The sequence below is a fragment of the Zingiber officinale genome, chromosome 7B (assembly GCF_018446385.1).
Source record: "Zingiber officinale cultivar Zhangliang chromosome 7B, Zo_v1.1, whole genome shotgun sequence".
NCBI lineage: Eukaryota > Viridiplantae > Streptophyta > Magnoliopsida > Zingiberales > Zingiberaceae > Zingiber > Zingiber officinale.
In genome coordinates this window covers 71935194-71948176 of record NC_055999.1, presented here as the reverse complement: position 1 = coordinate 71948176, position 12983 = coordinate 71935194, and the positions used below count along the sequence as shown (strand labels likewise).

At 34.2% G+C, this 12983-nt stretch overlaps 1 protein-coding gene across 1 annotated transcript; it reads left to right on the top strand.

Annotated features, from left to right (window-relative positions):
• Positions 1 to 1991: 1991 nt before the first annotated feature.
• On the top strand, positions 1992 to 3043 carry LOC122005994 (ethylene-responsive transcription factor ERF061-like). Its single transcript, XM_042561285.1, has one exon. The coding sequence runs from the start codon at positions 2152 to 2154 to the stop codon at positions 2950 to 2952; it is 801 nt and encodes a 266-aa protein (XP_042417219.1). The 5' UTR covers positions 1992 to 2151; the 3' UTR covers positions 2953 to 3043.
• The last annotated feature ends 9940 nt before the right edge of the window (positions 3044 to 12983 follow it).

Sequence of the window (12983 nt, the reverse complement as noted above, 5' to 3'; positions counted from 1 at the left end):
TTGTCAAGAACAGTCGATTCGGGTAGAAATTGAAGTAGGATTTATTACTTTAAGCGAAACGATCACCATCAAAGTAAGAAAGCACATTGTCATCACTTTCAAGTTTGTTGGTTGATGAAATAAAAGAAGTTTGTTCTAGATGTTCAAGATGCTAGGATTTTATTCCAAATTCATCCAAAATAAATCTTAATCGAGTAAAACAAAAAAAGAGTCTTAATGTTAAGGATCAAAGACTCATTCATACCTTTCTTTGAACAAGGAGATTATAGTACACTGCTTTTTCCCTCAAGAAAAAAGCCATTGTGTTATAGAGCAGAGAACCTGGTTAGCTTCTGTTGGTTTTGAATTGCAAATAAATGAAAAGACAATAATTGTCTGCAATTTTGCTACCTGATAACATGCTAGGAAAAGTATAGCATATCGACCTACAAGTTTTATATAATAAATTCATTGTTACGATAAGATAGGTGAATCACTAGCATATGAAAGCTTGCTACAAGGAAGTTGAATTAGTTCTCACAACAACAGTGGGTGGATAATGAGCGTGGTGGCATATTAACAATAGATGGAAAATTACGAAATTAAATGGTGCTGTATTCTTTCCCTGTGAATGCAGCAAAAACTAGGGTCATTGATTAGCAAATTTATATATGCAAATCAAATGCCAAAACTCACAAGAAATTGAAACCTGGCCACTAGGCCACACCAAGCCTTGACCATTTCAGTAATACCAGTCCCCTAACTTACTAAATGCCCTCGTGTTCTGTGAAGAAGGTTTTTTTCTATCAAGCACACCAATGCCCATGATGAGCACAAGCTTATATGAGGAAAATAGCATAAATTAGCTCTCTGATCATGCTTATTTTAGAGCAAAGTACAAATTATGCTAATAGTAAGCTAATAGTAAGCAACATAAGCATATTGATAATCCAAATAGCAATTGAAATGTTTCTAACTTTCTGATCATGATATAAAGGATTCACTACATAATATAAATTTGGCCATATAAAACTTGCTATTAAGTTCCAATTATTTGAAGCCGGTTGTCATAAAATTGTTAGTTCTACAATTTGGATTTGAAAATCAGGTTGATATTGTGAGTTCTACAATGCAAATAGTGTTTAATAAATTATCAAAATAACTAATCTGAACCTGTTATACGAAGTATGCATGATACATGTGGAGACAGAGAGAAAAGAGGTACTCGAGAAGAAAATGATTTGAGACCTATCTGGTTCTGGTAACGCTCTATGCACGTGTCCTCTTGGTATTCATTGCTATTGATGATTGATTACCACGTACCATGTCATTCAATGTAATATCGAATTAGGTGAAGGAAGGCAAATTATGAGATCGACTTGATGTAGGAGAAAGCTAAATAGAACGGAGAAGAAAGTCAACCAAGAATAGACTGGATGGCAGTATGCTGGCTATTTCAAACAGGGAGAGAGAGAGAGAGAGAGAGATTTTGACTGATTGGGGCTGTGTTGCAACTAACAAAAACTAAGGCAATAATAACTATGCTATCAGTATTTTGTTGCCCCTAGGGAAACGGAAGCTAAGCGGACTGAGTCTAAGCAAGCCAAAGGCACACGATTCAGACACCGAGCTGGACGGCAAGTTGATCACATGAACAGCTGGGAGCCATAAATGCCAAAAGGTTGCTTTTGGACTTGAATGACTCTTCCCTATTTCAAACAAACAAGAGAAAAAGCAGAACCTTGGCTTTGAGTTGGTCTTGTGCTCACAAAATCCTGTCCTATCATGGGACCAACTGTTCCTAAATGCAATCCTTTTCACAATTAACAACCGATTCTTTTTCCCTAAATCTCTGTAGAGAATAGAATTGAGGCCATAATGTGATGAAGAATAAGACAGATCAACACTTGAGAAGTCTCTCAGCTTATAAATATCCCTTTCCTCCACCACCATAGCAACATCCACAGCACCCTATCCCTCTTCTATTCCAAAATCAAGCTGTCTGTGTATTTTAGAGTATATAGTGTTTTTAACACCCTGTTCCTCTACTGTGATTCCCCTTGTGTTCCATTTTGTGGCAACCATAATTGCATAAAAATTCCTATTTTATTGTGAGAGAGAGCAAAAAAATCGGTTACTTGTGATCAGCCGGGCCGAAATATTGCTGGAATCATGGAAGGAATACAAGAAACCTTATCGCCGGCGGAAATTCCCAGCGAGATTAGCGCCTCCTTATCGAAGGTCCTCCTCTCGGGGACAAACGCCATCGACTCCATATTCTCCCACCTTCCACAGCCGCTCCCGCCAGTTAGGTCACCTGCGGTCCCATATCTCGGCTCATCCGTTTACCTCCAGCAAACAGAGATCCTGAGGCGGTTCAGCACCGGACGCCACACCCTAACCGCACCGTCGCTCCACCAGCACGCCGCGATCGCGATGGCTACCGTGGAGAGTGGGAAGAAGAAGCTATACCGGGGGGTACGGCAACGGCACTGGGGGAAGTGGGTGGCAGAGATCCGTCTTCCGCAGAACCGGATGCGGATCTGGCTCGGCACCTACGACTCCCCCGAGTCGGCGGCGTACGCGTACGACAGGGCCGCCTACAAGCTCCGCGGCGAGTACGCGCGGCTCAACTTCCCGGACCTGCGCGACGCCGGAGACTGCCACGAGCGGCTGAAGGCGCTGCGGTCCGCCGTCGATTCCAAGATCCAGGCTATATACCTGCGCCTCAGAAGGCAACTGAAGGCGCGGCAGCAGGAGGAAAGAGTGAAGAAGAGAGAAGCAGAGGAGGCGGCGACAGCGACGGCGAAGGTGGAGAAGAAGGGAGACGAAATGGAGGAGGCGGTGTCGTCGCAGTTGCAGTCGTCGTCTTCGGCGTCGGCTTTGTGGGAGCACGAAATGGACGGAGAGTGTTCGCTGGCCAGGATGCCATCGTACGATCCAGAATTAATCTGGGAGGTGCTTGCTAATTGATCAAAATAAGGAGATATTAGCGTAGTGTAATCTTAGAGATGAGACATAATTATCAATACAAGAAAGTGATTAAAAATTGGAAATATAAAATAGCAAATTCAATTATAAGATCTATAACTCTTTTTTTTTTTCGATTTCTATTTCCATTATATTTTCCATCCAATAATACATTTCTTTTAACATCTAATTTATAGTAGTTTTAGACGAAATAATTTCCTATCTTATAACAGAGTTAAAATAATTTTAACTAATTTAGGATGATGTTAATCAAATTAGGAAAGAGTATTTTGATATAGAGTATTTCATATATAATAATTTAATTAAGTTAAAATAATATTAATCAAAATTATTATAATAATATATTATTTTTCATATGGAAAATAAAATGAAGTATCCTTGGATAAGAACTTGTTTATTAGAATTAAGTCCCATTCCAAATGGATTATTATGTGGTAGTAGGTATATAAATAAATATTATATATAATTAGTCAAATATAGAATTAAGAGTATTCATATCAGTTATCTTATTTAAAAATTTTATCATAAATTTTAGATAAAATAATTAAAAAAATTTTACATCAATTATCATATCTATTTTTTAAATTTATATTTATGAATAGTACTTCTCTAAATTAAGAGAAGGAATTTCATTCTTAAATACTACATAGGAGAGAGAGAAAAAAAAAAGTTGATATATAGTGTAGTGAAAAATGAATATCTAAATTTAATAAAATAATTTTTTTTATCCTAAATTATATATTTTAGATAAAAAAGTTGATGTGCATACTTAGTATAATAAAGCATACTAAAGGCCTTAAATAACTAAACAATTTATCTTTTTTTTTCCTCTATTTTTAATACTATATTTTAGTCAAATCTTGATTATTGTTTATATAAATAATTAAGTAAAGAAAAAGGAGGAACAGAAGAGAAGGATGGTAGAAAAAAACAAAGATTAAACCACATTTTAAACAATGAATCTCACTTCTAAGAGATTGACTAATATTAACAATTCATTCTTTGAATCATTATCATAGTGTAGTGTAGAGGTTTGGGCTTGCTTACAAATACTATCAAGTAGGGTTTGGTGGGGGTAATAGGGTTTTACTATAGGAACTTGGGCAAAGTAGAAGGGCACTTCTTTTTTATCAAATCGGGCGTCCATTTTGATTTATTTTTTTTTATCAAAAGGACTTCTACTTCACTGTTCAATTATGTACAATTACCTAACCTCCCCCCTCTAAGTATTTTTATATTCGTATTATTATTTCTCGCCTAAATTCAAAATCGGTTTGGTGCGTTATAGTAACAACGATTTCATAACTATTACAATGCATACTTAACCTGTTCAAAAATATTTAACATAGATTCAATCTTATTTATCTATCATTCACGTTGTAACAATTATGAAACTATAACTACTACAACTATTATACCAGTTACAAAATCGTAGTTATTACAATGTAGATTCGACCTGCTCACCTAATTTTGACATTATAGTAGTTACAAAATCATAGTTGATACAATATATATTGTTGGATCGTGAGCACGTGAGAGGGAGGGGGATATGTGATTTTAAAAACTTGTCTTTTCTTTGGAAAAATAAGTACGCAGCTGAAGTATCAGAAAAGAAAGCGAGACAAAAAACAAAGGTAAACGCTAACACCAGTTCAATTTACTTAGTTCAAAGCCTTCGACGACTCCTATTCCAAGGCCCGCACTCGTTAAATACTTTTGTTGGGCAATCCACTAATAATTCGAATATATTATAGAATTGAAGTATAGGTGATGTGTAAGAACTATAAAGAAAAGTTACCAACAACAAAGAAAATCAGTAAAACTTGATCGTCGGTTGTCGGAGGAGTGTTACAATGTCGTAGGAGCCTTTTTAGAGCAGCGCGCAAGAATGAAAGTCGGAGTACTTGTTGTATTGAAGTTGTTGGTCCAACCCTCCTTTTATAGCTCCATCCGGGCGCCTGGAGTGTTTTGACGTGGCGAGTTCTCATCAAAACTTCATCCTGGAAGTTTATCCATGTTTGGGCGCCGGGACCCCCATGGGCGCATGAACCGCTGATATGGGTTAGCCAGTCGATGCGCTCCAGATCAGCTTGTAGATGAACTTTTCTGGTCTGAGCGCTTGGAGCAAATCTGGATGCCTGGACCGTTCTAGTGCTTAGAGAAAATCCGGGCGCCTGGACCGTCCAGGTGCTTGGAGCAAATTCGTGCGCTTGAACCATCCGGGTGCCTACCTGGTCTCCCTCGAAGCCTCTGAGCCAAGCGCTTGGAGCAACTCCGGGCGCATGGACAAGCTCCGGGCACCTAAACAAGGTCCGGTTGCTTAGAGCTATGTTTTCTAGCCACCTTTTTCTTTCAATCACCTCCGCCATAGAGTTAGAAAGACAAGCAATAACATGTAAAATAAGTGAATTTTGATAGTCTCCGGACTGTCCGGTCATGACATTGAATTTCACTGAAACTCTCGGTCAGACCGACGCCTACTGTTCCCTCAACCGAAAACGGTTCCTCACTGGATCTCTCCTCCAGTTGGTTAGCCCCACTTACTAATCGTAGACTTCCTTGATGTCAAGTCCCTTGACCCACCAGGACTTCCTGCTAAATCTTAACAAATCTAAACTTCAACCAATTGTCAACCCAACTGGACTTCCTTCTATTAGATCTTAACAAATCTGGACTTCATGCCAACTATTAACCTAGTATTTCGGTCCTCTAGATCCATCAAATTCATATCCTGTACACTTGGTAGATAGATTAGACCACAAACATCTAACTTTAGTCCACTTGTCATTCATCAAAACTTGAGTTAGATCATTAGTGCTACCTGTACAAAAAAATCTCCCCCTTTTTGTTGCAATGATAACTTGTGTTAAAGTTAGAAAAATATATAAAAGAATAATGTATATATAAAAAAGGTGACAAAAGTATGTTGAGTTAGTTTATTTTTCTATCTAATCATTCCCTCCCCCTTTGGCATTCATCAAAAGCAGAAAATAAACAATACATGAGAATAGAATGGAAAGGAAGTAAGTAACAAAATAAGAGTCAAATTAGCAGGGCATAACTGTAGGACCGTTAGATTCGATAGAGGGGGGGTGAATATCGATTCGAAAAAGACGAGTATAAACGCAGCGGAAAAATAAAATAGACACAGATGCTTTTACTTCGTTCGGAGCCTGTGACGACTCCTACTCGAAGGCCCGTGGTCCTTGACCACTTTCGTTGAGCAATCACTAACAAGTCGAAATATAATTACAGAATAAGTACAGGAAATGCTAGTGACAATAAAGCAATACCGACAAAGAAAATTAAATAAAAATCGGAGGAGCACTTTTGTCGGAGCGTTGTTGACGTCGCACTTGAACGTCGAGCAGCAAGACCAGCAGTAGAAGAGTTCTCAGTAAAAATTGATTGTTCTGAAGCTCCTGTCTGGGGCTTCTTTTATATGCTGTTCCAAGCGCCTGGATCCCTTCCGAGCGCCTGGAATGTGACGTAACTGCACAAACCATGATGCTCCACGTGGCGACGACTCGGCCGGATAGAATTCGCCTTCCGGGCGCCCGGACCTCCGGGCGCCCGGATCCCCTCCGGGCGCCCGGACCACCTTGTTTCAGAAAACTCCCTTTTCCTGCAAAACAAAGTTAGTCCGAGGCAAATATGTATCCTGTAAAATAGATTGTTAGCACAGTCAAAGTTCAACAGATGGATAAAGAAGAGTATGACTTAGATTCCGTCTTTCCGAGACCGGAATCTAGTCACGATCTCGACTTAGACATCCGAAATAGATCTAAGCCGGATCGACGCCTAATGTCCCCTTCCCGGGAACGCGTTCTCACAGTCACTCCCCTCCAGTGACTTACCTCACTTACCTGCCAGACGTCCGGTCAGCCCGTCGACCCGTCTGGACTTCTCGCCAAGCGTCCGGTCAGCCCGTCGACCCACTTGGACTTCTCGCCAGCTATCCGGTCAGCCCGTCGACCTAGCTGGACTTCTCGCCAAGCGTCCGGTCAGCCCGTCGACCCGCTTGGACTTCTTGCCAGCTATCCGGTCAGCCCGTCGACCTAGCTGGACTTCGTGCCAGACATCCGGTCAGCCCGTCGACCCGCTTGGACTTCTTGCCAGACATCCGGTCAGCCCGTCGACCTGTCTGGACTTCTCCTGCACACTCGATCAAAGTGTCAGACAACAACAAGACTAACTTAACCTATTTGTCATTCATCAAAACCTGGGTTAAATCGTTAGTGCTAACCGCACCAACAATCTCCCCCTTTTTGATGGAATGACAACCTGGTTAAGTTAGTGAAAGAACGCAAAAAAAACAGGTACATCGGTTTTAAAGTTAGTTTTAGTGTTTTCAATTTGGTTTATCTAACTTAACCGCCTAACCCTCCCCCTTTGGCATTCATCAAGAAAACAAGGGTAAACAATCATAGTGTAGAGTAATAACAAGTTTAGTTCAAAAATTCAAAGATACTGATAAAAGTATAATTTTTAACAGCAAGTTAAAAAAATAGTCAAATTTTCAAGCATAAGTGTATAAGTTCTAAATTTCAAGATCAAGTTTTAAATTTTCAAAACAGGTTTCAACTTTGAAACGCTTTTCAAACATAAGTTTTCAAAATCAAAATTCTAAAATTAAGTTTGAAAAATCTATTTTTCAAAACTGATTGAAATTTATTTTTCAACACTAAGTTTGTAAAAGATTCAATTTTCAATAAAAAGTAAAACTCAATTCTTAAAAACAACTTAGTTTTATAAGAGTTAGTTTTCACAGACTAAGTAAAAAGGATAAAAAGTTTGTGATTTTAAAACAGACAATTTTGAGTTGATTTTTAAAAAATTTCACAATTTTAAACAAGTTGATTTTGACGATTGATTTTTAAACTTTGATTTTCAAAATTAAGTTTAAAATTCAATTTGAAAAACTGAATTAGTTTTATTTCTCCCCCTGAACCTGACATTAAATTTTGAAAATATTTGCTAAAAATACTCAAAGTAGAATTTTTTTTTTTAAAAAAAAAAATTGAGGTAGAATTTTCTAGAGAGATTTTAAAGAGAAGAAAAAAAATAACACTTGAGGAGATAAAAAAAACCTCCCCCTGAATTTGATACTCCTTTAATTTATTACTCTCCTTTAATTTATTAATTTTTCTAGGGGATATAGAAAGAAAAAATTGAATCTCCCCCTTAAGTTAATACTAAGGTTTGGTTGTGTTAAATTTCAAAGCCCTAACACATTTGTCTAATTTACTAACACTTATATCTGTATCTTTGGTATAACTGTTTATTTGAATTTGATTAATCAATTATTAATTAATTTTAGATTCAGGCGCTTAACTTTAGTTTAAGTTTAATAAGATAAGATTTTATTAATTCAATAACAGTTAACCATTATCAATATTTTATTGATTAATTTTTACTTGATTTAATAAGTTAATGCTTAATAAAATAATTTAAATTTCATATTAATTGATTGAGTTGTCAATGAAAGTGTTAGTTATAATTATATACATATATATATATATATATATATATATATATATATATATATATAGATATATATATATATATATATATATATATATATATATATATATATATTTACTTCCTTTTAAGTGGGATTTGAAGTTAGCATGAAGTTAAAATTATTAGACACAGTTAAGTAAGGTTTAATTCAAGTCAATTTTAGTTCTCAAATGAAGTTAAACTTAAATAGTTAAGTTCTACTTATTAATTACATAATTAAGTTTAAAGTTAACGGAATTTAAGTTTTTAAGTTAGGTGTCTAAGTTTTAAATGGATTTAAAAGAATTATTATTATTATTTTTTTTAAGAAATTTCTAACAGGATTTATAAATTAGTGTTTAAAAGGATTTTAAAATGATTTCTATAATTATTTAATGGCAATTAACATACGTTCAATTCAATTTTTTAAAGAGTTCTTTTTTAAAATAATTTTTAAATAATTTTTAAATAGTTTTTAAAGAATTTTTAAAATAGTTTTTTAAAGAGTTTTTAAAATAATTTTTAAAGAATTTTTAAAATAGTTTTTAAAGAGTTTTTAAAGAATTTTTAAAATAATTTTTAAAGAATTTTTAAAATAGTTTTTAAAATAGTTTTTAAAGAATTTTTAAAAGAATTTTTAAAGAATTTTTAAAATAGTTTTTAAAGAGTTTTTAAAGAATTTTTAAAAGAATTTTTAAAGAATTTTTAAAATAGTTTTTAAAATAGTTTTTAAAATAGTTTTTAAAGAATTTTTAAAATAATTTTTAAAGAATTTTTAAAATAGTTTTTAAAGAATTTTTAAAATAATTTTTAAAGAATTTTTAAAATAATTTTTAAAATAGTTTTTAAAGAGTTTTTAAAGAATTTTTAAAATAATTTTTAAATTTAATATAATTTTTAAAGTTAATTTAATTAAAATAAATTTTAAAGTTAATTTAATTTTTAAAATAAATTTTTTTTTTAAAAAAAATTAATTTTATTTTAAAAAAATTTAGTTTTAATTCGAAATTTAATTTTTAATTAATTCAAAATTTAATTTTAATTTGAAATTCAAAATTTAATTTTAATTAATTTTAATTTAATTTGGAATTCAAAATTTAATTTTGATTAATTTTAATTTAATTTGAAATTTGAAATTTAAATTCAATTTGAAATTTGAAATTTAATTTTAATTTAATTTGAAAATTAATTAATTTAATCCTTATTCATCTCACCCGATCTAGATTATCAGTCAGGGAATCTTATAATTTTGTGAGATGAATTCGATTTAATTACAGAGTTTGGTTTAACTTGTGTTTGATTCAGGTTTAGCTTTGGTCTCAACAAATAGGCATTCTTCGGATAAACTTCTAAGTTTGGTGAGTCACCTGGACATCATTAGAAGTAACCAACCTTTCGAGGTTTTCTGAATAGTCCTATCCATGGAGCTTAGTACTAAATCTTGGTCTAACTAGTTAGGATCCATTTAAAGGTAGCTTCGGTTGGTTCCACTTGGCCAAATGCACCAGATTGAAGCCATATCTTTCTAGACATGCGATGCCCAAGCTTCCCCAACGTACTATCATCAAAAAACTTCACCAGTACCATGATTCAAGTTAAACTGGGTCCCTTTTTAACTAATCCTAATTACCCTGCCGGGTTAGTTTATTTGGGTTACCTTGTCGGGTAAGTTAGTTTTGGAGGTGCCAGCTATTCTGGAGCCTCCCCCTCAATTATTGGCCTTTAATTTAAGATTTTTGTATAATTAGAGTTGGTTTTAGTTAAGTTTTAATGTTTAATTTGTAATTTAAATTTAAGTTTTTAATTTTGAATTAATTAAATTGGTCAAATTATCTTTCTTTAATAGCTTATTTTTAAAGTTTAAGTTTTTATTTATTTTTAAATTTGAATTAACTAAATTGTTTGAATTATATTTTCTTAACGGTTTATCTTTTAGCTTTTTATTAATTGTTAATTTTGAAATTTCTAGTTTATTTTTGTTTAATATGTTATCTTTAACATTTAATTTTAAATTTGTTAAATTCCGTTTTGATTTTATCAAAGTGTTTGATTTTATCCTTATATTTTCTTTGCAATTGATATGGTTAATTGAATTTATTAGATTAGTTTTATCTTTAAAGTTTAATTTTTTATTAATTAAATTATCTTGGTTTTGGATAACATTTTCTAGACTGATTTTATCTTGATTATTAAATATTTTATCAAGGTATTTATTGATTTTATCCATTTTCTCATTTTTAACATTTAAATTCAAATTTATTTTAATGTTTGACTTATTTATGTCTAAATGCTCACCTAATTTCAAATTTTCTGAATTAATTAAATTATTTGAATTGATTTGGTCATTGTTCTGTTTGACCAAGTCAAGGTTGATGCCAAATTGATCAGAGTCTTGATTGACTTGATTAGAGTCTAGATTATTTTGTGATTTTGAATTTAAATCATTTAAATCTAGATTATCATGCACCATACTTGGACTAATTTCATACTTATCATCATGCTGATTATTTAAACTACTATTAACAGGGGTATTTTGGTAAATATTACTAACCTTGAGCGCAACCCCTAATTCAGTAGGCTTTTCCGTTGGATTTGACTCGAGTCCATGTTTGATTTTAATTTGATCTTCTAGCTCCATCGGCGTCTCGTGAAGTTTGATCAACTGGGTCCACAGCTCATATGCATTCTCGTACTTTTCTAATCTGCATAAAATATTGTTAGGTAAAACATTACACATAATGTTACTTACCTTTTTGTTCAGTTCTGAGTTTTGAGAAGGTTTCCTCAAAATTAGCATATAATCGATGTCTACGCTTCCTAAGAAGCATTCCATTAATCGCTTCCAGTAGTTGAAGTCTTCATGATCGTATGGTGGTGGTTCGCAGGGGTTCCGTCCTTCTAGAAGAGTCATAATTTCTTGCACACAGAGAAACAAACAAAAGATCCCAAGACTTGGTCTTGGATTAGCAGTGCTGAAAAAAATAATATTTCACTATTTTCAGAAAGAATAATAAAATATTATTAAAATATTAATAAAATATTTGAAAAAAATATTATTTCAAAATTTTGAAAATGTAATATTTTTTAAATACTAAACAATGGTGAAAAGATGGCGATGTATTTTTCAAAAACCGTTTTGGAGGGAAAAAACGAAAGGCGTAAGGTTTTATTTTAAAGACAAACGATATCTAATTTTTCTTTCAAAAAGTCCCCCCTTTGCCTGATTGGTGGTTGCACCAAATCAGAGCGGTACCTGCTCTGATACCACTTGTAGGACCGTTAGATTCGATAGAGGGGGGGGTGAATATCGATTCGAAAAAGACGAGTATAAACGCAGCGGAAAAATAAAATAGACACAGATGTTTTTACTTCGTTCGGAGCCTGTGACGACTCCTACTCGAAGGCCCGTGGTCCTTGACCACTTTCGTTGGGCAATCACTAACAAGTCGAAATATAATTACAGAATAAGTACAGGAAATGCTAGTGACAATAAAGTAATACCGACAAAGAAAATTAAATAAAAACCGGAGGAGCACTTTTGTCGGAGCGTTGTTGACGTCGCACTTGAACGTCGAGCAGCAAGACCAGCAGTAGAAGAGTTCTCAGTAAAAATTGATTATTCTGAAGCTCCTGTCTGGGGCTTCTTTTATATGCTGTTCCAGGCGCCTGGATCCCTTCCGGGCGCCTGGAATGTGACGTAGCTACACAAACCATGATGCTCCACGTGGCGACGACTCGGCTGGATAGAATTCGCCTTCCGGGCGCCCGGACCTCCGGGCGCCCGGACCTCCGGGCGCCCGGACCACCTTGTTTCAGAAAACTCCCTTTTCCTGCAAAACAAAGTTAGTCCGAGGCAAATATGTATCCTGTAAAACAGATTGTTAGCACAGTCAAAGTTCAACAGATGGATAAAGAAGAGTATTGTTGGAGTGTATACTGAAAGCCTAAGCTTTGTAAACATTCATTATGAATAAAGAATCACATTTGGTCTAATTATCTACATTTGTTTGTAGTTGTTCATTTAATTTATATTGTAGATAACATAGTATGTGGTGTCACATACAGAAGATGATGTTATCAGTACCTTATAAATTATAAACAGTAGCTCACGACCAGAATGGAAAGGAACAAACCATTAGAAGGTCGTAGTGTAATTAGGTATTAGTTTATCTTGACTATATAATTACACTAGTACACTCAGAGTGTATTGAGTAGGACCATTTGAGGTTGTTTCTTTTATACTGACTTTATAAAGGAACAAAGACCTCGGTTATTATGGAAGTGTGTGCTCTTAATCCTAATATAATAACAAGCACATATATTTGATATTTATTTCTTTAATTTATCAATGGGTGAGATTTAGTTCGATGAATCAATAAGCCCGATAAATTGGGAAATGATATCACTTATAGTGTGTGTTGTTGATTATAGAAGAAAACTGTGTCCTAAAGATACTAGGTTGATAATGTCCCCAAGAGGAGCTCATAAGGATTGTCATGTTAAACCTGCCG

What these genes read in the sequence shown, in the direction of transcription:
- LOC122005994 (XM_042561285.1), top strand. Translation starts at nt 2,152, where the DNA reads ATGGAAGGAATACAAGAAACCTTATCGCCGGCGGAAATTCCCAGCGAG.